The 27,509-nt window shown below is 41.3% G+C and overlaps 1 protein-coding gene across 1 annotated transcript in view; it reads right to left on the bottom strand.

The window, feature by feature from the left end:
* Positions 1-27,509, bottom strand: part of LOC139755693 (Ig-like and fibronectin type-III domain-containing protein 2) — a gene marked incomplete at its 3' end in the record, with an annotated part of 712,838 nt that overhangs the window by 59,355 nt on the left and 625,974 nt on the right. The window contains exons 7-11 of the mRNA XM_071674338.1: positions 21,449-21,643; positions 15,006-15,167; positions 14,616-14,751; positions 7,154-7,256; positions 3,658-3,875 (exon numbers count right to left, since the gene is read on the bottom strand). Of these exons, the coding sequence (XP_071530439.1) occupies positions 3,658-3,875; positions 7,154-7,256; positions 14,616-14,751; positions 15,006-15,167; positions 21,449-21,643 (814 nt within the window). The remainder of the gene's footprint in view (positions 1-3,657; positions 3,876-7,153; positions 7,257-14,615; positions 14,752-15,005; positions 15,168-21,448; positions 21,644-27,509) is intronic.

Here is a 27,509-nt window from a genome sequence, read left to right as displayed (position 1 = left end):
CTCATCCTCCTCGAAGGCTCAGATTGGGAAGTCTAAATGTGGATGCAATCAACATGAGAAGAAAGGAGAGATAGGTAGTATGTTTGAGGAAAGGAACCTGGATGTTTTGGCTCTGAGTAAAACGAAGCTCAAGGGTAAAGGGGAAGAGTGGTTTGGGAATGTCTTGGAAGTAAAGTCAGGGGTTCGTGAGAGGACAAGAGCAAAGGAAAGAGCACACTACTCCTGAAACAGAAGAGGTGGGAGTATGTGATAGAGTGTAAGAAAGTAAACCCTAGAATGATATGGGTAAAACTGAAAGTGGATGGAGAGAGATGGGTGATTATTGGTGCATATGCACCTGGGCATGAGAAGAAAGATCATGAGAGGCAAGTGTTTGGGAGCAGCTGAGTATGTGTGTCAGTAGTTTTGATGCACGAGACCAGGTTATAGTGATGGGTGACTTGAATGCAACGGTGAGTAATGTGGCAGTGGAGAGAAGAATTGGTGTACATGGGGTGTTCAGTGTTGTAAATGGAAATGATAGAGCTAGTAAATTTATGTGCTGAAAAAGGACTGGTGATTGGGAATACCTGGTTTAAAAAGAGAGGTATGCATAAGCATACGTATGTAAGTAGGAGAGATGGCCAGAGAGCGTTATTGGATTACGTGATAATTGATAGGCGCGCGAAAGAGACTTTTGGATGTTAATATGCTGAGAGGTGCAACTGGAGGGATGTCTGATCATTATCTTGTGGAGGCGAAGGTGAATATTTGTAGAGGTTTTCAGAAAAGAAGAGAGTATGTTGGGGTGAAGAGAGTAGTGAGAGTAAGTGAGCTTGGGAAGGAGACTTGTGTGAGGAAGTACCAGGAGAGACAGAGTACAGAATGGAAAAAGGTGAGAAAAAAGGACGTAAGGAGAGTGGGTGAGGAATGGGATGTATTTAGGGAAGCAGTGATGGCTTGCGAAAAAGATGCTTGTGGCATGAGAAGTGTGGGAGGTAGGCAGATTAGAAAGGGTAGTGAGTGGTGGGATGAAGTGAGATAATTTGTGAAAGAGAAGAGAGAGGCATTCGGACGATTTTTGCAGGGAAATAATGCAATTGACTGGGATATGTATAAAAGAAAGAGGCAGCAGGTCAAGAAAAAGGTGCAAGAGATGAAAACGAGGGCAAATGAGAGTTGGGGTGAGAGAATATCATTAAATTTTAGGGAGAATAAAAGATGTTCTGGAAGGAGGTAAATATAGTCCGTAAGACAAGGGAACAAATCGGAACATCAGTAAAGGGGGATAGTGGGGAGGTGATAACAAGTAGTGGTGATGTGAGTGAGTGAGATGGAGTGAGTATTTTGAAGGTTTGTTGAATGTATCTGATAATAGAGTGGCAGATATAGGGTGTTTTGGTCGAGGTGGTGTTCAAAGTGAGAGGGTTAAGGAGAATGATTCGGTAAACAGAGAAGAGGTAGTAAAAGCTTTGCGGAAGATGAAAGCCGGTAAGGCAGCGGGTTTGGATGGTATTGCAGTGGAATTTATTAAAAAGGGGGGCCACTGTATTGTTGACTGGTTGGTAAGGTAATTTAATGTATGTATGACTCATGGTGAGGTGCCTGAGGACTAGCGGAATGCTTGCATAGTGCCACTGTACAAAGGCAAAGGGGATAAGAGTGAGTGCTCAAATTACAGAGGTATAAGTTTGTTGAGTATTCCTGGGAGATTATACGGGAGGGTATTGTTTGAGAGGATGACGGCATGTACATAGCATCAGATTGGGGAAGAGCAGTGTGGTTTCAGAAGTGGTAGAGGATGTGTGAATCAGGTGTTTGCTTTGGAAAATGTATGAGAGAAATACAAAGAAAAGCAAATGGATTTGTATGTAGCATTTATGGATCTGGAGAAGGCATATGACAGAGTTAACAGAGTTGCTCTATGGAAGGTATTAAGAATATATGGTGTGGGAGGTAAGTTTTTAGAAGCTGTGACAAGTTTTTATCGAGGATGTAAGGCATGTGTACGTGTAGGTAGATAGGGAAAGTGATTGGTTCTCAGTGAATGTTGGTTTGCGGCACGGGAGCGTGATGTCTCCATGGTTGTTTAATTTGTTTATGGATGGGGTTATTGGGCAGGTGAATGCAAGAGTTTTGGAAAGAGAGGCAAGTATGCATTCTGTTGTGGATGAGAGAGCTTGGGAAGTGAGTCAGTTGTTGTTTGCTGATGATACAGCGCTTGTTGGTGATTCGGGTGAGAAACTGCAGAAGCTGGTGACTGAGTTTGGTAAAGTGTGTGAAAGAAGAAAGCTGAGAGTAAATGTGAATAAGAAGAAGGTTATTAGGTACAGTAAGGTTGAGGGAAAAGTCAATTGGGAGGTAAGTTTGAATGGAGAAAAACTGGAGGCAGTGAAGTGTTTTAGATATCTGGGAGTGGATTTGGCAGCGGATGGAACCATGGAAGCGGAAGTGAATCATAGGGTGGGGGAGGGGGCGAAAGTTCTGGGAGCCTTGAAGAATGTGTGGAAGTCGAGAACGTTATCTTCGAAAGCAAAAATGGGTATGTTTGAAGGAATAGTGGTTCCAACAATGTTGTATGGTTGCGAGGCTTGGGCTATAGAAAGAGTTGTGCGGAGGAGGGTGGATGTACTGGAAATGAGATTTTTGAGGACAAAATGTGGTGTGAGGTGGTTTGATCGAGTAAGTGATGAAAGGGTAAGAGAGATGTGTGGTAACAAAAAAAAAGAGTGTGGTTGAGAGAGCAGAAGAGGGTGTTTTGAAATGGTTTGTTCGCATGGAGAGAATGAGTGAGGAAAGATTGACAAAGAGGATATATGTGTCAGAGGTGGAGGGAACGAGAAGTGGGAGACCAAATTGGAGGTGGAAAGATGGAGTAAAAAAGATTTTGAGTGATCGGGGCCTGAACATGCAGGAGGGTAAAAGGCGTGCAAGGAGTAGAGTGAATTGGAACGATGTGGTATACCGGGGTCGACGTGCTGTCAATGGATTGAACTAGGGAATGTGAAGCGTCTGGAGTAAATCATGGAAAGTTTTGTGTGGCCTGGATGTGGAAAGGGAACTGTGGTTTCGGTGCATGACAGCTAGAGACTGAGTGTGAACGAATGTGGCTTTTGTTGTATTTTCCTAACGCTACCTCGCGCACATGCGAGGGGAGGGGGGTTTCATTTCATGTGTGGCGGGGTGGCGACGAGAATGAGTAAGGGCAGACAGTATAAATTATGTACATGATTGTATATGTATATGTATATGTGTGTATATATATGTATACGTTGAGATGTATAGCTATGTATATGTGCGTGTGGGGAGGTGTATGTATACACATGTTTATGTGGGTGGGTTGGGCCATTCTTTCGTCTGTTTCCTTGCGCTGCCTCGCTAACGCGGTAGACAGCGACAAAGTATAATAAATATAAATGAAAAGAAAAAAAAAGTATATATATATATATATATATATATATATATATATATATATATATATATATATATATATATATATATATATATCGTCTTCTATAGGTAAAGCTATAGTTGTCGAAATATATCTCAAATGATTGTTTTGATGCTTTAGAATCTAATCAAATTTACCATGTAGATCGTCTGCAGTGCATCTAAACTTTGTAACTTAAAAGTGAGCCTGGGAGAAGCCTGGTCAGCCTGCAGGTCGTCTGGTCATACCTGAAGTGTTTGACGCCCTTCTCTGAGCAGCAACCAGCAATATCAGGCAGCTCTGGGTGAACCAACTCGGTGCTATTGGTGGAGAGAGCCTCCGTCAGGATGCGTATGCTGTACTGCGGAAGGGATGACCCATGGCGGTTCACGGACACCACAGATACCTCATACCACGTCAGGGGCGAAAGACTGTTCAGGTTGGCTTGCGTCTGGCTCACTGGCACCTAAGGAAAAGCCGGGTAAAAGGATATGAAGAGCAGAGTTTACTGCTGCAACACATAGTTCACTAACAAACATTGACACATGATTTCTATAGAGAATTATATAGGACATGATATTAACGTAATTCACTCAGTAGGAAGAGATGAGATAGTATTGCACAGCTTATGGTTGTCGAGAGAGAGAGAGAGAGAGAGAGAGAGAGAGAGAGAGAGAGAGAGAGAGAGAGAGAGAGAGAGAGAGAGAGAGAGAGAGAGAGAGAGAGAGAGAGAGAGAGAGAGAGAGTTACATTGATTCACAGACCCAAGGTCCAAGCGAGGTGGTCTGGCCTTAATACTACTAAAAAAAAAAAGAATTGAAAGCAGTAAAAGAAAATATAGGAAAGCAAAGGTTCTCTCCCTATCCTCCGCTCCCTCCGTCAAAAAGAAGAAAGGAAAACAGCTTGAAAGAATATCTTGCAGGATAAGTATGCATAAAGGAAACTTTTTTATGAGAAAGTCATAATGTAGACTGAACACGAATATGTCGTACATTCCATCACCAACAACATTATCCCTTCACTTTTCATTATAAAAATAATACTAAGGATAAACTTGAGCTCCAGCCTCTTTACTTACTTTGCCTACATTATTCCCGGCGATGAAGAATGATACAATAATTCTTATCTATTTTCTCAAAGCAGGTAACATGGGTTGTTCAATAATAGTGCGAGAGATCTGTGGTTGAGAAGGTAGCATGATATACCACTGAATCATCATGACTGATTAAAATAATAATTCAGTGCCGTAGAGTGACAAGTGATGATCAAGTCTACTGATGAAGATATTAAGAGTGTTGCTTTGAACAATGTTTTCTGGAAGTTTACACCAGGCATCAATAATGTCGTTGGTAAAGAAATATTTCGTACAGTCCAGATAAACTCGGTGACCTTCAAGTTTTAACCCATTTCCTCTCGTCGGTAATGCTGAAACTACTGTAAAGAAATGTTCAATATCGACGTTGCTGAATCCTTTAAATATTTTGAAACATTCTATTAATTTGCCTCGGAGGCGCCTCTTGCTTCGGGAGAACAAGTTTAATTCTCGCCGTCTCTCCTCATATGGTTTGTCAAGCAGGGAGGGAATCAGTTTAGTTGATCTTCGCTGCACTACTTCCAGTTCAAGAATATCCTTGCATAAGTGGGTGGCCCAAAATTTTACTGCATATTGGAGGTGTGGTCTAACTAGATTTAGGTATAGTGGCACTATCACATTCTTGCTTTTGTATGTAAAGTTTCTGCTTATAAATCCTAACATCCTATATACTTTCTTGGTAGCGTCATTGTGGTGCTGGGAGAATTTGAAGTTGTTGCAGAGAGTGACTTCTTAATCTCTCACACTAGGGCAGTCCTTGGCCCATCAGTTTATAATAAATCTTTTTGGTTAAGTTTCCTATTTGCAACAGTTGCTTTTTATTGACGATAAATGTCATTTGCAATTTACCAGACCATGTAACGATTCTATCTAGATTCTCTTGTAATCTTAGCCTATCTTCTTTAATCAATATGGCACTGCCGATCCTTGTGTCATCTGAAAAATTTGGAAACTAATTTATTAAGCCCTATGTCAATATCGTTAATATAAATGATGAAAAGTATAGGTCCAAGTACGGATCCCTGGGGGACCCCACTAGTAACGGGTGATCACGGTGATGGTTCCACATTTTCCTATGCAACCATTAATCCCAAAGGCCCTGACTCTGTACGTCAATGTAAAGTGGGAACTTCGTCGAAAGCTTTTTAGAAGTCCAGAAATATCATATCTATTGCTTTTGTCTTATCGTGGGTATGGAACAATTTATGATAAAATTAAAGGAGGTTTGTAAGGCATAATCTGTGTCTTCTAAAACCATGCTGTGTAAATCATTGATCAGAGAGAGAGAGAGAGAGAGAGAGAGAGAGAGAGAGAGAGAGAGAGAGAGAGAGAGAGAGAGAGAGAGAGAGAGAGAGAGAGAGAGAGAGAGAGAGAGAGAGAGAGAGAGAGAGAGAGAGAGAGAGAGAGAGAGAGAGAGAGAGAGAGAGAGAGAGAGAGAGAGAGAGAGAGAGAGAGAGAGAGAGAGAGAGAGAGAGAGAGAGAGAGAGAGAGAGAGAGAGAGAGAGAGAGAGAGAGAGAGAGAGAGAGAGAGAGAGAGAGAGAGAGAGAGAGAGAGAGAGAGAGAGAGAGAGAGAGAGAGAGAGAGAGAGAGAGAGAGAGAGAGAGAGAGAGAGAGAGAGAGAGAGAGAGAGAGAGAGAGAGAGAGAGAGAGAGAGAGAGAGAGAGAGAGAGAGAGAGAGAGAGAGAGAGAGAGAGAGAGAGAGAGAGAGAGAGAGAGAGAGAGAGAGAGAGAGAGAGAGAGAGAGAGAGAGAGAGAGAGAGAGAGAGAGAGAGAGAGAGAGAGAGAGAGAGAGAGAGAGAGAGAGAGAGAGAGAGAGAGAGAGAGAGAGAGAGAGAGAGAGAGAGAGAGAGAGAGAGAGAGAGAGAGAGAGAGAGAGAGAGAGAGAGAGAGAGAGAGAGAGAGAGAGAGAGAGAGAGAGAGAGAGAGAGAGAGAGAGAGAGAGAGAGAGAGAGAGAGAGAGAGAGAGAGAGAGAGAGAGAGAGAGAGAGAGAGAGAGAGAGAGAGAGAGAGAGAGAGAGAGAGAGAGAGAGAGAGAGAGAGAGAGAGAGAGAGAGAGAGAGAGAGAGAGAGAGAGAGAGAGAGAGAGAGAGAGAGAGAGAGAGAGAGAGAGAGAGAGAGAGAGAGAGAGAGAGAGAGAGAGAGAGAGAGAGAGAGAGAGAGAGAGAGAGAGAGAGAGAGAGAGAGAGAGAGAGAGAGAGAGAGAGAGAGAGAGAGAGAGAGAGAGAGAGAGAGAGAGAGAGAGAGAGAGAGAGAGAGAGAGAGAGAGAGAGAGAGAGAGAGAGAGAGAGAGAGAGAGAGAGAGAGAGAGAGAGAGAGAGAGAGAGAGAGAGAGAGAGAGAGAGAGAGAGAGAGAGAGAGAGAGAGAGAGAGAGAGAGAGAGAGAGAGAGAGAGAGAGAGAGAGAGAGAGAGAGAGAGAGAGAGAGAGAGAGAGAGAGAGAGAGAGAGAGAGAGAGAGAGAGAGAGAGAGAGAGAGAGAGAGAGAGAGAGAGAGAGAGAGAGAGAGAGAGAGAGAGAGAGAGAGAGAGAGAGAGAGAGAGAGAGAGAGAGAGAGAGAGAGAGAGAGAGAGAGAGAGAGAGAGAGAGAGAGAGAGAGAGAGAGAGAGAGAGAGAGAGAGAGAGAGATTTATGAATATCCTAACGTAAACTTACCTTGATCTGCATTTGCTTGGGCAGGTACTGTAGGTCATCTTCAGTGTCTATATCATCAATCTCGCTGGACAAGTCGGCCGTGACGTCTTCTGGTGGGTCAAACCTGAAGATTTAGACAAAAATATTTCACGCACACAGGTTGTGGATTTTCTTTTTTTTCTGTACGAAGATATCTTAAGTGAACAAATCGGACTGGCAAAGAAAATCATTGTAAATTGCGTGCTTTCAAAGTGTCATAAAATATCATTTGTTTTTTCTTTTATGTCAATGTGTTTGTAATCACCAATCTATAGAGAACTGGGAGAGGATAGTACACATGTGAACCATATATCCTGAACCTTCTAACCCATCAAGTATCCTAACTTATCAAACATCTGTTTACCGTACGCTGGCAGCCATAACTTCTTTGTTTAGTCTATTAGAACCATCCGACGGCTCTTGCGCTAAAACAGGACTTTCGGACATTCTTTCTAACAACCTTCGTGACCAAGTTTTTTTCACGGCCTCTGGTAATTCTGGCACTGCATCTCATGAAGAACTGCCCACTGTCGACGTCGTCCAACTGATTCAGATACTTGAAGGCTGTGATCAACTCTTGTCCTCCTTCCTCCTTCATCTCTCCTCCATAGGGGACAGATTAGAAGCGCTCAGGCACTTAGTAGCTCAGCTCTTTTAATTCAGATACTGACTTACATACTCTTTTCTGGAACCTTTCGGTTTGATCCTTATGCTTCTCCAGGCGCGGTGATCAGACGTGAACGGTAAAACTCAGTTTTGGTTCTATATATATATATATATATATATATATATATATATATATATATATATATATATATATATATAAATATAGTTTGGTAAAGTGTGTGAAAAAAGAAAGTTAAGAGTAAATGTGAATAAGAGCAAGGTTATTAGGTACAGTAGGGTTGAGAGTCAAGTCAATTGGGATGTGAGTTTGAATGGAGAAAAACTGGAGGAAGTGAAGTGTTTTAGATATCTGGGAGTGGATCTGGCAGCGGATGGAACCATGGAAGCGGAAGTGGATCATAGGGTGGGGGAGGGGGCGAAAATTCTGGGAGCCTTGAAGAATGTGTGGAAGTCGAGAACATTATCTCGGAAAGCAAAAATGGGTATGTTTGAAGGAATAGTGGTTCCAACAATGTTGTATGGTTGCGAGGCGTGGACTATGGATAGAGTTGTGCGCAGGAGGATGGATGTGCTGGAAATGAGATGTTTGAGGACAATGTGTGGTGTGAGGTGGTTTGATCGAGTAAGTAACGTAAGGGTAAGAGAGATGTGTGGAAATAAAAAGAGCGTGATTGAGAGAGCAGAAGAGGGTGTTTTGAAATGGTTTGGTCAAATGGAGAGAATGAGTGAGGAAAGATTGACCAAGAGGATATACGTGTCGGAGGTGGAGGGAACGAGGAGAAGAGGGAGACCAAATTGAGGTGGAAAGATGGAGTGAAAAAGATTTTGTGTGATCGGGGCCTGAACATGCTGGAAGGTGAAAGGAGGGCAAGGAATAGAGTGAATTGGAGCAATGTGGTATACCGGGGTTGACGCGCTGTCAGTGGATTGAATCAAGGCATGTGAAGCGTCTGGGGTAAACCATGGAAAGCTTTGTAGGTATGTATATTTGCGTGTGTGGACGTATGTATATACATGTGTATAGGGGTGGGTTGGGCCATTTCTTTCGTCTGTTTCCTTGCGCTACCTCGCAAATATATATACATGTATATATATATATATATATATATATATATATATATATATACTTATATATATATATATATATATATATATATATATATATATATATATATATATATATATATATATATATATATATATATATATATATATATATATATATATATATATACATATAGGTATATATATATATGTATATATATACATATATATATATATATATATATATATATATATATATATATATATATATATATATATATATATATATGTTTTATTTATTTATTTATTTATTCAGCTTTGTCGCTGTCTCCCGCGTTTGCGAGGTAGAGCAAGGAAACAGACGAAAGAAATGGCCCAACCCACACCCATACAAATTGCATATACATACACGTCCACACACGCAAATATACATAACTATACATCTCAATGTACACATATATATACACACACAGACACATACATATATATACATGCACAAAATTCACACTGTCTGCCTTTATTCACTCCCATCGCCACCTCGCCACACATGGAATACCATCCCCCTCCCCCCCTCATGTGTGCGAGGAAGCACTAGGAAAAGACAACAAAGGCCCCATTCGTTCACACTCAGTCTCTAGCTGTCATGCAATAATTCCATGGTTTACCCCAGACGCTTCACATGCCCTGATTCAATCCACTGACAGCACGTCAACCCCGGTATACCACATCGATCCAATTCACTCCATTCCTTGCCCGCCTTTCACCCTCCTGCATGCTCAGGCCCCGATCAAACAAAATCTTTTTCACTCCATCTTTCCACCTCCAATTTGGTCTCCCACTTCTCCTCGTTCCCTCCACCTCAGACACATATATCCTCTTGGTCAATCTTTCCTCACTCATTCTTTCAATGTGCCCAAACCATTTCAAAACACCCTCTTCTGCTCTCTCAACCACGCTCTTTTTATTTCCACACATCTCTCTTACCCTTACATTACTTACTCGATCAAACCACCTCACACCACACATTGTCATCAAACATCTCATTTCCAGCACATCCACCCTCCTCCGCACAACTCTATCCATAGCCCACGCCTAGCAACCATACAACATTGTTGGAACCACTATTCCTTCAAACATAGCCATTTTTGCTTTCCGAGATAATGTTCTCGACTTCCAAACATTCTTCAAGGCTTCCAGGATTTTTGCCCCCTCCCCCACCCTATGATTCACTTCCGCTTCCATGGTTCCATCCGCTGCCAGATCCACTCCCAGATATCTAAAACACTTCACTTCCTCCAGTTTTTCTCCTTTCAAACTTACCTCCCAATTTACTTAACCCTCAACCCTACTGTACCTAATAACCTTGCTCTTATTCACATTTACTCTTAACTTTCTTCTTTCACACACTTTGCCAAACTCAGTCACCAGCTTCTGCAGTTTCTCACATGAATCAGCCACCAGCGGTGTATCATCAGCGAACAACAACTGACTCACTTCCCAAGCTCTCTCATCCCCAACAGACTTCATACTTGCCCCGCTTTCCAAAACTCTTGCATTCACCTCCCTAACAACCCCATCCATAAACAAATTAAACAACCATGGAGACATCACACACCCCTGCCGCAAACCTACATTCACTGAGAACCAATCACTTTCCTCTCTTCCTACACGTACACATGCCTTACATCCTCGATAAAAACTTTTCACTGCTTCTAACAACTTGCCTCCCACACCATATATTCTTAATACCTTCCACAGAGCATCTCTATCAACTCTATCATATGCCTTCTCCAGATCCATAAATGCTACATACAAATCCATTTGCTTTTATAAGTATTTCTCACATACATTCTTCAAAGCAAACACCTGATCCACACATCCTCTACCACTTCTGAAACCACACTGCTCTTCCCCAATCTGATGCTCTGTACATGCCTTCACCCTCTCAATCAACACCCTCCCATATAATTTACCAGGAATACTCAACTAACTTATACCTCTGTAATTTGAGCACTCACTCTTATCCCCTTTGCCTTTGTACTATGGCACTATGCACGCATTCCGCCAATCCTCAGGCACTTCACCATGAGTCATACATACATTAAATAATTTAACCTTACCAACCAGTCAACAACACAGTCACCACCTTTTTTAATAAATTCCACTACAATACCATCCAAACCTGCTGCCTTGCAGGCTTTCATCTTCCGCAAAGCTTTTACTACCTCTTCTCTGTTTACCAAATCATTTTCCCTAACCCTCTCACTTTGCACACCACCTCGACCAAAACACCCTATATATGCCACTCTATCATCAAACACATTCAACAAACCTTCAAAATACTCACTCCATCTCCTTCTCACATCACCACTACTTGTTATCACCTCCCCATTTGCGCCCTTCACTGAAGTTCCCATTTGCTCCCTTGTCTTACGCACTTTATTCACCTCCTTCCAAAACATCTTTATATTCTCCCTAAAATTTAATGATACTCTCTCACCCCAACTCTCATTTGCCTTCTTTTTCACCTCTTGCACCTTTCTCTTGACCTCCTGTCTCTTTCTTTCATACATCTCCCACTCAATTGCATTTTTTCCCAGCAAAAATCGTCCAAACGCCTCTGTCTTCTCTTTCACTAATAATCTTACTTCTTCATCCCACCACCTCCCACGCTTCTCATGCCACAAGCATCTTTTGCGCAATCCGTCACTGATTCCCTAAATACATCCAATTCCTCCCCCACTCCCCTTACTTCCATTGTTCTCACCTTTTTCCATTCTTTACTCAGTCTCTCCTGGTACTTCCTCACACAAGTCTCCTTCCCAAGCTTACTTACTCTCACCACCCTCTTCACCCCAACATTCACTCTTCTTTTCTGAAAACCCATACAAATCTTCACCTTAGCCTCCACAAGATAATGATCAGACATCCCTCCAGTTGCACCTCTCAGCACATTAACATCCAAAAGACTCTCTTTCGCGCGCCTGTCAATTAACACGTAATCCAATAACGCTCTCTGGCCATCTCTCCTACTTACATATGTATACTTATGTATATCTCGCTTTTTAAACCAGGTATTCCCAATCAGCATTCCTTTTTCAGCACATAAATCTACAAGCTCTTCACCATTTCCATTTACAACACTGAACACCCCATGTATACCACTTATTCCCTCAACTGCCACATTACTCACCTTTGCATTCAAATCACCCATCACTATAACCCGGTCTCGTGCATCAAAACCACTAACACACTCATTCAGCTGCTCCCAAAACACTTGCCTCTCATGATCTTTCTTCTCATGCCCAGGTGCATATGCACCAATAATCACCCATCTCTCTCCATCAATTTTCAGTTTTACCCATATTAATCGAGAATTTACTTTCTTACATTCTATCACATACTCCCACAACTCCTGTTTCAGGAGTACTGCTACTCCTTCCCTTGCTCTTGTCCTCTCACTAACCCCTGACTTTACTCCCAAGACATTCCCAAACCACTCTTCCCCTTTACCCTTGAGCTTCGTTTCACTCAGAGCCAAAACATCCAGGTTCCTTTCCTCAAACATACTACCTATCTCTCCTTTTTTCACATCTTGGTTACATCCACACACATTTAGACACCCCAATCTGAGTCTACGAGGAGGATGAGCACTCCCCGCGTGACTCCGTCTGTTTCCCATTTTTTAGAAAGTTAAAATTACAAGGAGGGGAGGATTTCTGGCCCCCCGCTCCCGTCCCGTCTAGTCGCCTTCTACGACACGTGAGGAACGCGTGGGAAGTATTCTTTCACCCCTATCCCCAGGGATAATATATATATACATATACACATACATACACACATATACACACATACACACATATACACACACACACACACACACACACATTATATATATATATATATATATATATATATATATATATATATATATATATATATATATATATATATATATATATATATATATATACATTATTTATAGCTTATCATACATGTCCTTATTCAGACACGTAAATGTGATTCTGATATTAGCCAGCCGACGGCATGCCTCTACAAAAATCCTGCAAGTGTGGAGCTCTCACTGGTGCCTTCGTTCATTATATCCCATCCTCATTATCTTGACTCACTTGGACTGAAATTCGTTAACCACATGCCAGACTACCTTCAGATTTTGTCCAGGTTATTCTTTACATGTTCAGGAAAGTCATTTATCCACATCAAATATAACAGTAGATCCAATTCCGAACCCTGTGACACCCTACCATTCCGAGGATCCTCCTCTAACTAGCACCTTTTGCTTCCTTCCACCGAGGTAAGGTAAAACCTCATTTCCTTGAATCCGTCGTGACTCCCAGTTGGGCAGTTTCTCCTTTACAAGTAGACATTCATATGTTTTATGATTATGTTTTCAAATGTTTTGCAAATCCCACTTGTTAAAGAGTTGACCTGTAGTTCGGCATGATTTTTCGATCGCTATTATTTGAATACAGGCACGACATTTACCCTTTCCCATATCCCTCGAAATACGCGCACCTCCTGCGACCAACGGAACGATACGAGTGACCTAATATTTGCCTCACCTCTTTTTTCAGCACATAATGGGAATGGTTCATCATGACCATGGCATTATATGGGCCAAAATACTTCATGTTGTTTTAATACGCAATCAATGTCATGCCTACAAGATTCCATACCTTCCAGGATTACTTTCCATCCCATCAGTAGTGTTCTGCACCGCATAATTCCTCATCATTCGCAATAGTTCCTCCCTTAGAATTCATTACGCCGATTGGCTGCTCTTTAGCATATCTATAATGTGTTCCTGATAAACTTATGACATTTTTTTGGTTTGTATTTTGCCTTGTCTTCAACAATCCCTTCAGAGTTTCTCCGTTCCTCTCAACATATCTTTCAATATTCACATTTAGCTCTCTTATTCTTTTCATATGACGACTGGCCGGGGTGTCGTCCATGGTAATCTTGTTCAGTTTTGGCAAACTATAATTGACCATGCATCTCTCCTCTTCCATTTCTCCCCTCTGTTTGCATCCAGTGGTACCTATGTTCAGAAACCTTCATCTTAGATTACACAGAACCTCCACCAGCATTGGTCTATGATCGAGTTATAGAATTCCTCTTTCATAATCTGTACTATCAAAAGAACATGATGTTTTACTTAGTTCCCTCAATCATATATTCCCTATAGATTCTGTCCCCGTTCTGACTCCTCCATATGGTGTGTGTGTGTGTGTGTGTGTAAGTTTGTACATGATAGGGATGACATTGTACATATATAGATGGTTAAAATAAGGGGCTACACTAGTGTAAACTCTCTCCCGTAATAAACAAATAGCAGTCACACACACACACACACACACACACACACACGCACACACACACACCAGCCCAAGCTAGTTACCCATTTACTGACAAGCCTCAAGGGAAGGGGTGTGAGCCGAATGCCACACCCAGGATTCGAACCCATAAGTACTCCGGGCGGGCCCACACAAGCTAGTCACAGTGTACGTTTACATAAGGTGGATGTGCGTGAGGCTGAGAGTGTGGTGCGCTGTATTTGCGTGTTGGATCATTCCAACAGACCCGTGTTTCAAATGTCCCAACCTTAATGCAACTCAAATTTTGTGAGAAACCCCTTTACTCATGAGTGTCATGTTGTCTCCTCATCTTCACTGGGAAATTCCCGTGACCCAGTAATTGCAAACACCTGACTCTTCATCCCTTTTGTTGCTAGCATCTTCCCTCTTCATACCTGGTGATGGTGGTGATGTTGATGAGGTAGTACTCAGGTGGTGGACTCCCAGCGGAGGGATGGCTCCATTTTACCTGAACAGAATTCGGCCCCGTTACCACCACGTTAGGGCTCTCCGGAGGCAGGGGTATGAGCTCTGTTAGAAGGGAGGGAATACGTTAGCTCATAGGAATGATATTATACGTCTGTTGGCCTGAAGTCTGAGAACAATCACAAATAAGTGCGTGCATTGTACATTATCCAGATTTAATGAGAGTTTCTGACATATGAGGATCATATTTCCAAGGAAAAGCTAGAATGTACAGCTGCTAATCATCTGTACATGTGAGACTCACGTGACTGTTGTAAGTGGTGGGGGAACGAGATGGATTACTCCAGAGATACACTCACCTACCCCCTCGGAGATACACATGAGCGTAACCTCAGTGTAGGCAGTACAGGAGAACTGTGACTGTATGTTGTCCTTCTGTAGAGTATATTCACCCCGACACAGGTCCTGGCAGATGTCTGGTACTCTCTCCTTCTCGCAACACGGCACATGGTTGCGCATGTCTTCACGTTCACGTCGGCACAGGTATGTCAGCGTATGTCAAAAGGACACGCCAGACATGAGTGTAGATGATACAACATAGTTAGCATGAGTATATGACTGATTTATGCAGTAGTACCGGAACTTACGTACTCTGAATATCACTTCTACCCTGAATCGTGGAAATAAAACATCTTCCTCTACATACGCTGGAATATTTCATCATTTGAAGAACATCGGTTCGGGGGTTTGGTGAAATTTACCTGAGAGACCATATTCATACGTCTCTATCAAAGATGTTTTCTTTTAGATGTCACAGATATGACCTATATTACCTATGGTGTATATGTACAAGATCTGCTGGGCTCTGCCTGCTTGTGGATGTATCATTTTCAACAGACGGAATGAAGTACAGTCTCGTTCAGTAACATCTAACACAAGAGGATTCCCTCATATCCTTACTCCTGATTGCAGTGCAGCCTCGGAGCAGCAGGAGCCCCATAAAAGGGGTCCTGGGGTTGCAAAATTAGCTCACTATAAATGATTTACCAGTTCCTGTTTAAAGAAATAAATGATTTACCAGTTCCTGTTTAAAGAAATGAATGATTTACCAGTTCCTGTTTAAAGAAATAAATGATTTACCAGTTCCTGTTTAAAGAAATAAATGATTTACCAGTTCCTGATTAAAGAAATGAATGATTTACCAGTTTCTGTTTAAAGAAATAAATGATTTACCAGTTTCTGTTTAAAGAAATAAATGATTTACCAGTTTCTGTTTAAAGAAATAAATGATTTACCAGTTTCTGTTTTAAGAAATGAATTTGGGAGTTTTAGCTACAACACGCTCCAATCCTTGTATGTCAGATATAACATAGGCTAACTATCAAGTCTTAACAAAACTCCATACATGATATTCCACACAGAACTAGATCATTTACTTGATAATGAAATTCCCTTTGGTTGAATCACATTAGAATGTGTTGTTAACGACCATTTACCAATATGGAAATCGCACGTCTAGTATGTTCCATATAAACACGTAGGATACTATCATCTATCAGCAACGTTCTGCACGAGCCGTACGGTCGCTAACTACACCAATGGCTAGTCACCTTTTCGGCTCATGTGTTGCGTTATCATCTGATGTAGTGTTCACAGTGTCCCGCTTTATACTGATGCGAAGGCCTACCAAACCACCTCACTACATCCTCTTGTTCTGCATTTATAGATGAGGAACTGAACTGATCTCAAGTTCTAGTCTCATCTGCATTTATACAAAAGAGGCAAAAATAGAAATTTGCTTCCACTGAACTAACTATAAGAATATTTCGCATGCTTCTCTCTGCTCAACAGATATAAATAGCCTGCCAAACATACCTAAACCAATTAATGGTAACACATATGCCACAAGGGACACTCTGAAATCCACAATATACCAATTATTTTACTCACCTTCCCAAAGGATAATAAGTCAGTCATTTCACATCTGAACACAAGTTATATTATACTTCACCGACACCTTTACGGAAGTATGAATGGATTCTCTCTCTCTCTCTCTCTCTCTCTCTCTCTCTCTCTCTCTCTCTCTCTCTCTCTCTCTCTCTCTCTCTCTCTCTCTCTCTATACATATATATATATATATATATATATATATATATATATATATATATATATATATATATTATATATACATACATATATATATATATATATATATATATATATATATATATATATATATATATATATATATATATATATATATATATATATATATATATATATATATACATATATTTACATATCTATATTTATTTATTAATTTTACTTTGTCGCTGTCTCCCGCGTTAGCGAGGTAGCGCAAGGAAACAGACGAAAGAATGGCCCAACCCACCCACATACACATGTATATACATACACGTCCACACACGCAAATATACATACCTATACATCTCAACGTATACATATATATACATACACAGACATATACATATATACACATGTACATAATTCATACTAGCTGCCTTTATTCATTCAAATCACCACCCCGCCACACATGAAATAACAACCCCCTCCCCCCCTCATGTGCGCGAAGTAGCGCTAGGAAGACAACAAAGGCCACATTCGTTCACACTCAGTCTCTAGCTGTCATCTAATAATGCACCGAAACTACAGCTCCCTTTCCACATCCAGGCCCCACAGAACTTTCCATGGTATACCCCAGACGCTTCACATGCAGTGGTTCAATCAATTGACAGCACGTCGACCCCGCTATACCACATCGTTCCAATTTACTCTATTCCTTGCACGCCTTTCACCCTCCTGCACGTTCAGCCCCGATCACTCAAAATCTTTTTCACTCCATCTTTCCACCTCCAATTAGGTCTCCCACTTCTCCTCGTTCCCACCACCTCCGACACATATATCCTCTTGGTCCATCTTTCCTCACTCATTCTCTCCATGTAACCAAACCATTTCAAAACACCTTCTTCTGCTCTCTCAACCACACTCTTTTTATTACCAAACATCTCGCTTACCCTATTATTAATTACTCGATCAAACCACCTCACACCACATATTGTCATTAAACATCTCATTTCCAGCACATCCACCCTCCTCCGCACAACTCTATCCATAGCCCACGCCTCGCAACCATACAACATTGTTGGAACCACGATTCCTTCAAACATACCCATTTTTCCTTTCCGAGATAATGTTCTCGACTTCCACACATTCTTCAAGGCTCCCAAAATTTTCGCCCCCTCCCCCACCCTATGATTCACTTCGGCTTCCATGTTTCCATCCGGTGCCAAATCCACTCCCAGATATCTAAAACACTTCACATCCTCCACTTTTTCTCCATTCAAACTTACCTCTCAATTGACTTGACCCTCAACCCTACTGTACCTAATAACCTTGCTCTTATTCACATTTCCTCTCAACTTTCTTCTTTCACACACTATACCAGACTCAGTCACCAGCTTCTGCAGTTTCTCACATGAATCAGTCACCAGCGCTGTATCATCAGCGAACAACAACTGACTCACTTCCCAAGCTCTCTCATCCACAACAGACTACATACTTGCCCCTCTTTCCAAAACTCTTGCATTCACCTCCCTAACAACCCCATCCATAAACAAATTAAACACCCATGGAGACATCACACATCCCTGCCGCAAACCTACATTCACTGAGAACTAATCACTTTCCTCTCTTCCTACACGTACACATGCCTTACATCCTCGATACAAACTTTTCACTGCTTCTAACAACTTGCCTCCCACACCATATATTCTTACTACCTTCCACAGAGCATCTCTATCAACTCTATCATATGCCTTCTCCAGATCCATTAATGCTACATACAAATCCATTTGCTTTTCTAAGTATTTCTCATATACATTCTTTAAAGCAAACATCTGATCCACACATCCTGTACCACTTCTGAAACCACACTGCTCCACCCCAGTCTGATGCTCTGTGCATGCCTTCACCCCCTCAATCAATACCCTCCCATATAATTTACCAGGAATACTCAACAAACTTATGCCTCTGTAATTTGAGCACTCACATTTGTCCCCTTTGCCTTTGTACAATGGCACTATGCAAGCATTCCGCCAATTCTCAGGCACCTCACCATGAATCATGCATACATTAAATAACCTTACCAACCAGTCGACGATAGTCACCTATTTTTTAATAAATTCCATTGCAATGCCATCCAAACCCGCTGCCTTGCCGGCCTTCATCTTCCGTAAAGCTTTTACTACCTAAGAAAGTAATATAACAGTCAGTTGATATACATCGAAAAGTGACGCCATTTGGTAAACATGTGATTGTCCAAAATATGTTTTGGACAATCACATGTTCACCAAATGGCGTCATAGCTTCGTCTCTTCGATGGATATCAACTGACTGTTATATTCCTCTCTTGTGTCTCCCATGATGATGTGATTATTACACGAAAGTGCACTTGGGAACTTTTCGTGTTTCATTTTCTCCGTGGACTCATAGGAATATCTTGATCACGCGCAAAATTGTGATCCTTTCCAATTTTTTTTTTTTTTTTTTTGCTTTGTCGCTGTCTCCCGCGTTTGCGAGGTAGCGCAAGGAAACAGACGAAAGAAATGGCCCAACCCACCCCCATACACATGTATATACATACACGTCCACACACGCAAATATACATACCTACACAGCTTTCCATGGTTTACCCCAGACGCTTCACATGCCCTGATTCAATCCACTGACAACACGTCAACCCCGGTATACCACATCGATCCAATTCACTCTATTCCTTGCCCTCCTTTCACCCTCCTGCATGTTCAGGCCTCGATCACACAAAATCTTTTTCACTCCATCTTTCCACCTCCAATTTGGTATCCCACTTCTCCTAGTTCCCTCCACCTCAGACACATATATCCTCTTGGTCAATCTTTCCTCACTCATTCTCTCCATGTGCCCAAACCATTTCAAAACACCCTCTTCTGCTCTCTCAACCACGCTCTTTTTATTTCCACACATCTTTCTTACCCTTACGTTACTTACTCGATCAAACCACCTCACACCACACATTGTCCTCAAACATCTCATTACCAGCACATCCACCCTCCTGCGCACAACTCTATCTATAGCCCACGCCTCGCAACCAAACAAAATTGTTGGAACCACTATTCCTTCAAACATACCCATTTTTGCTTTCCGAGATAATGTTCTCGACTTCCACACATTCTTCAAGGCTCCCAGGATTTTCGCCCCCTCCAACACCCTATGATCCACTTCCGCTTCCATGGTTTCATCCGCTGCCAGATCCACTCCCAGATATCTAAAACACTTTACTTCCTCCAGTTTTTCTCCATTCAAACTTACCTCCCAATTGACTTGACCCTCAACCCTACTGCACCTAATAACCTTGCTCGTATTCACTTTTACTCTTAACTTTCTTCTTTCACACACTTTACCAAACTCAGTCACCAGCTTCTGCAGTTTCTCACATGAATCAGCCACCAGCGCTGTATCATCAGCGAACACCAACTGACTCACTTCCCAAGCTCTCTCATCCACAACAGACTTCATACTTGCCCCTCTTTCCAAAATTCTTGCATTCACCTCCCTAACAACCCCATCCATAAACAAATTAAACAACCATGGAGACATCACACACCCCTGCCGCAAACCTGCATTCACTGAGAACCAATCACTTTCCTCTCTTCCTACACGTACACATGCCTTGCATCCTCGATAAAAACTTTTCACTGCTTCTAACAACTTGCCTCCCACACCATATATTCTTAATACCTTCCACAGAGCATCTCTATCAACTCTGTCATATATATATATATATATATATATATATATATATATATATATATATATATATATATATATATATATATATATATATATATATATATATATATATATATATATATATATATATATATATATATATATTCATCATTCATGCAAACCTATACTTAACCACATCCAGTCATAAGGTTACCATTAATAGTGACTGTTTGATAACATTCTCCAATAAATATGTCAAGCATAATTGATAATAGAACGAGAGTAAGCAGAAGTATACTGACCAACTGTTGTTCAAGTCATTTTCCAAGTCTAACTGAGAAAACTGATTGATTGTGACGTTGAAATTTGACATATCATGCCGAGAGCTAACACCAACTTTTGTAAATAATCCTGAGTGTTTTTCTAAAGCAAAAGTAGATTATCAAGAGATGTAAACATCTTGGTGAATAGAAAGATTCAGTGACTAAGGTATCATTATCATTATTATCATTACTATTATTGTAATAATACTAAGAATAATGATGATAATAATTATTATTTTTATTATAATTGATATCATTATCATAATTATCATTAGTAGTAACATTATCATTATCATATTACTATTATTATTATTATCATTATTATTATTATCATTATTATTATTATTATTATTATCATTATTATTATTATTATTATTATTATTATTATCATTATCATTATTATTCTCATTATTAGCATTATTATTACCGTCATGATTATTACTATTATGAGTATCATTAATATTATCATAATCATTAGTTATCATTATCATCATCATCATCATCGATTTCAACTTACCTTTTGTCAATTCGTTATTAATACTATCATTACGTTGTTTATCACCAGAAGAGAATTACCTAAACATGCTACGAAGAATAGATGTAATACAAGAAATTCTAGAAGTATACCAAAGAAATATAAGGCTATATGTAATGTGTGTCATTGAACAATAATATAAAAGAACACATCCTACCTGCCATGCACTTGACGATATAAGGAAAATGTGTTTCACACGCCTCCGGTTCGATTCCTGTTTCTCCTTCTAAAATGTTGTGTATAGAGCAGAATCCAAGGCACGCTGAGATGACGCCACTGTCTCTGCAGCACTGTGTGTAGTTGTGGCTTGACCGCAGCTCCGTCACCTGGGTATCATTGTTGGCGGCGACCACTGTAGTCCAAATGAAATCAAAATAAATTTTCCATATTGACATTACATATATATATATATATATATATATATATATATATATATATATATATATATATATATATATATATATATATATATATATATATATATATTTTTTTTTTTATTTGCTTTGTCGCTGTCTCCCGCGTTTGCGAAGTAACGCAAGGAAACAGACGAAAGAAATGGCCCAATCCACCCACATACACATGTATATACATACACGTCCACACACGCAAATATACATACCCATACATCTCAATGTACGCATATATACACACACACACAGACACATACATATATACTCATGCACACAATTCACACTGTCTGCCTTTATTCATTCCCATCGCCACCCCGCCATACATGAAATGACAACCCCCTTCCCCCGCATGTGCGCGAGGTAGCGCTAGGAAAAGACAACAAAGGCCACATACGTTCACACTTAGTCTCTAGCTGTCATGTATAATGCACCGAAACCACAGCTCCCTTTCCACATCCAGGCCCCACAAAACTTTCCGTGGTTTACCCCAGACGCTTCATATACCCTGGTTCAATCCACTAACAGCACGTCGACCCCGGAACACCACATCCCTCCAACTCACTCTATTCCTCGCACGCGATCACTCAAAATCCCTTTCACTCCATCCTTCCACATCCAATTTGGTCTCCCACTTCTCCTCGTTCCCTCCACCTCTGACAAATATATCTTCCTTGTCAATCTTTCCTCACTCACTCTTCCCATGTGACCAAAACACTTCAAAACACCCTCTTCTGCTCTCTCGACAACACTCTTTTTATTACCACAAATCTCTCTTACCCTTTCATTACTTACTCGATCAAACCACCTCACACCACATATTGTCCTCAAACACCTCATTTCCAGCGCATCCACCCTCCTCCGCACAACTCCATCCATAGCCCACGCCTGGCAGCCATATAACATTGTTGGAACCAATGCTCCTACAAAAATACCTATTTTTGCTCTCGAAGATAACGTTCTCGACTTCCACAAATATTTCAACGCTCCCAGAACTTTCACCCCCTCCCCACCCGATGATTCAATTCCGCTTCCATGGTTCCATTCGCTGCTAAATGCATTTCCACATATATAAAACACTTCACTTCCTCCAGTTTTTCTCAATTCAAACTTACCTCCCAATTGACTTGTCCCTCAACCCTACTATACCTAATCACCTTGCTCTTATGCATATCAACTCTCAGCTTCTTTCACACACTTTACCAAACTCAGTCACCAGCTTCTGCAGTTTCTCACCCGAATCAGCCACCAGCGCTGTATCATCAGTGAACAACAACTGACTCACTTCCCAAGCTCTCTCATCCACAACAGACTGCATACTTGCACCTCGTTCCAAAACTCTTGCATTCACCTCCCCAACAACCCCACCCATAAACAAATTAAACAACCTTGGAGACATCGCAAACCAACATTCACTTTCCTCTCTTTTTACGCGTACACATGCCTTACATCCTCGATAAAAACTTTTCACTCCTTCTAACAACTTCCCTCCCACACCATATATTCTTAATAACTTCCACAGAGCATCTTTATCAACTCTACCATATGCCTTCACCAGATCTATAAATGCTACATACAAATCCTTTTGCTCTTCTATGTATTTCTCACATGCATTCTTCAAAGCAAACACCTGATCCACACATCCTCTACCACTTCTGAAACCACACTGCTCTTCCCCAATCTGACGCTCTGTACATGCCCTCACCCTCTCAATCAATACCCTCCCATATAATTTCCAAGGAATACTCAACAAACTTATACCTCTGTAATGTGAGCACTCACTCTTATCCCCTATGCCTTTGTACAATGGCACTATGCATGCATTCCGCCAGTCCTCAGGCACCTCACCATGAGTCATATATATAATAAATAACCTTACCAACCAGTCAACAATAGAGTTACCCCCTTTTTTCATAAATTTCACTGCAATACCATCGAAACCCACTGCGTTGCCGGGTTTCGTCTTCCGCAAAGATTTTCCTACCTCTTCTCTGTTTACCAAATCATTCTCCTTAAGCCTCTCACTTTGCACACCACCTCGACCAAAACACCCTATATCTGCAACTCTATCATCAAACACATTCAACAAACTTTCAAAATACTCACTCCATATCCTTCTCACATTACCACTACTTGTTATCACCTCTCATTAGCCTCCTTCACTGATGTTTCCATTTGTTTCCTTGTCTTACACACTTTATTTACCTCCTTCCTAAACATTCTTTTTATTCTCCGTAAATTTCAGTGATACTCTCTATCCCCAGCTCTCATTTGCCCTCTTTTTCGCCTCTTGCACCTTTTTCTCGACCTCCTGCCTCTTTTTTTTATACATCTTCCAGTCATTAGCATTATTTCCCTACAAAAATCGTCGAAATGCCTTTCTCTTCTCTTTCACTAATAATCTTACTTCTTCATCCCACCACTCACTACCCTTTCTAATCTGCCCACCTCCCATTTCTCATGCCACAAGCATCTTTTGCACAAGCCATCACCGCTTCCCTAAATACATCCCATTCCTCCCCCACTCCCCTTACCTCCTTTGTTCTCACCTTTTTCCATTCTGTACTCAGTCCCTCCTGGTACTTCCTCACACAAGTTTCCTTCCCAAGCTCACTTACTCTAACTACTCTCTTCACCCCTATATTCTCTCTTCTTTTCTGAGAACCTCTACAAATCTTCACCTTCGCCTCCACAAGATAATTATCAGACATCCCTCCAGTTGCACCTGTCAGCAGATTAACATCCAAAAGTCTCTCTGTCGCGCGCCAATCAATTAACATGTAATCCAATGACGCTCTCTGGCCATCTCTCCTACTTACATACGTATACTTATGTACATCTCTCTTTTTAAACTAGGTATTCCCAATCACCAGTTATTTTTCAGCACACAAATCTACAAGCTCGTCATTTCCATATACAACACTGAACACCCTATGAACACAAATTATTACCTCAACAGCCACAATATTCACCTTTGCATTTAGATCATCTATCACTATAACCCAGTCTCGTGCATCAAAACTAATAACACAATAACTCAGCTGCTTCAAAAACCATTGCCTCTCATTATTTTTTTTCTCATGCCCTGGTGCATATGCACCAATAATTACCCATCTCTCTCCATCCACTTTCAAATTACCAATATCAATCTAGAGTTTAATTTCTACACGCTATCATATGATCCAACCACTCCTGTTTCAGGAGTAGTGCTACTCTTTCCCTCGTTCTTATCCTCTCACTAACCCCTGACTTTACTCCCAAGAGATTCCCAAGCCACTCTTCCCCTTTACCCTTGAGCTTCGTTTCACTCAGAGCCAAAATATCCAGGTTTCTTTCCTCAACCATACTAGCAATCTCTCCTTTTTTTCTCAACTTGGTTACATCCACACAGATTTAGACACCCCAGTCTGAGACTTCAAGGAAGATGAGCACTCCCCGCGTGACTCCTTCTTCTGTTCCCCTTTTAGAAAGTTAAAATGCAAGGAGGGGAGGGTTTCTAGCCCATCGCTCCCGTCCCCTTTAGTCGCCCTATACGACACGTGAGGAATGCGTGGGAAGTATTCGTTCTCCGCTATTCCCAGGGATATATATATATATACATATATATATATTTTTTTTTTTATACTTCGTCGCTGTCTCCCGCGTTTGCGAGGTAGCGCAAGGAAACAAAAGAAAAAAATGGCCCAACCCCCCCCCCCCCCCATACACATGTATATACATACGTCCACACACGCAAATATACATACCTACACAGCTTTCCATGGTTTACCCCAGACGCTTCACATGCCTTGATTCAAACCACTGACAGCACGTCAACCCCGGTATACCACATCGCTCCAATTCACTCTATTCCTTGCCCTCCTTTCACCCTCCTGCATGTTCAGGCCCCGATCACACAAAATCTTTTTCACTCCATCTTTCCACCTCCAATTTGGTCTCCCTCTTCTCCTTGCTCCCTCCACCTCCGACACATATATCCTCTTGGTCAATCTTTCCTCACTCATCCTCTCCATGTGCCCAAACCACTTCAAAACACCCTCTTCTGCTCTCTCAACCACGCTCTTTTTATTTCCACACATCTCTCTTACCCTTACGTTACTCACTCGATCAAACCACCTCACACCACACATTGTCCTCAAACATCTCATTTCCAGCACATCCATCCTCCTGCGCACAACTCTATCCATAGCCCACGCCTCGCAACCATACAACATTGTTGGAACCACTATTCCTTCAAACATACCCATTTTTGCTTTCCGAGATAATGTTCTCGACTTCCACACATTCTTCAAGGCTCCCAGAATTTTCGCCCCCTCCCCCACCCTATGATCCACTTCCGCTTCCATGGTTCCATCCGCTGCCAGATCCACTCCCAGATATCTAAAACACTTCACTTCCTCCAGTTTTTCTCCATTCAAACTCACCTCCCAATTGACTTGACCCTCAACCCTACTGTACCTAATAACCTTGCTCTTATTCACATTTACTCTTAACTTTCTTCTTCCACACACTTTACCAAACTCAGTCACCAGCTTCTGCAGTTTCTCACATGAATCAGCCACCAGCGCTGTATCATCAGCGAACAACAACTGACTCACTTCCCAAGCTCTCTCATCCACAACAGACTTCATACTTGCCCCTCTTTCCAAAACTCTTGCATTTACCTCCCTAACAACGCCATCCATAAACAAATTAAACAACCATGGAGACATCACACACCCCTGCCGCAAACCTACATTCACTGAAAACCAATCACTTTCCTCTCTTCCTACACGTACACATGCCTTACATCCTCGATAAAAACTTTTCACTGCTTCTAACAACTTTCCTCCCACACCATATATTCTTAATACCTTCCACAGAGCATCTCTATCAACTCTATCATATGCCTTCTCCAGATCCATAAATGCTACATACAAATCCATTTGCTTTTCTAAGTATTTCTCACATACATTCTTCAAAGCAAACACCTGATCCACACATCCTCTACCACTTCTGAAACCACACTGCTCTTCCCCAATCTGATGCTCTGTACATGCCTTCACCCTCTCAATCAATACCCTCCCATATAATTTACCAGGAATACTCAACAAACTTATACCTCTGTAATTTGAGCACTCACTCTTATCCCCTTTGCCTTTGTACAATGGCACTATGCACGCATTCCGCCAATCCTCAGGCACCTCACCATGAGTCATACATACATTAAATAACCTTACCAACCAGTCAACAATACAGTCACCCCCTTTTTTAATAAATTCCACTGCAATACCATCCAAACCTGCAGCCTTGCCGGCTTTCATCTTCCGCAAAGCTTTCACTACCTCTTCTCTGTTTACCAAATCATTTTCCCTAACCCTCTCACTTTGCACACCACCTCGACCAAAACACCCTATATCTGCCACTCTATCATCAAACACATTCAACAAACCTTCAAAATACTCACTCCATCTCCTTCTCACATCACCACTACTTGTTATCACCTGCCCATTTGCGCCCTTCACTGAAGTTCCCATTTGCTCCCTTGTCTTACGCACTTTATTTACCTCCTTCCAGAACATCTTTTTATTCTCCCTAAAATTTAATAATACTCTCTCACCCCAACTCTCATTTGCCCTTTTTTTTTCACCTCTTTCTCTTGACCTCCTGTCTCTTTCTTTTATACATCTCCCACTCAATTGCATTTTTTCCCTGCAAAAATCGTCCAAATGCCTCTCTCTTCTCTTTCACTAATACTCTTACTTCTTCATCCCACCACTCACTACCCTTTCTAATCAACCCACCTCCCACTCTTCTCATGCCACAAGCATC

This window comes from Panulirus ornatus, chromosome 19 (genome assembly GCF_036320965.1).
Source record: "Panulirus ornatus isolate Po-2019 chromosome 19, ASM3632096v1, whole genome shotgun sequence".
Classification (NCBI taxonomy): Eukaryota; Metazoa; Arthropoda; class Malacostraca; order Decapoda; family Palinuridae; genus Panulirus; species Panulirus ornatus.
The sequence above is the reverse complement of the archived record's forward strand: the minus strand, read 5'-3'. Positions and strand labels throughout refer to the sequence as shown.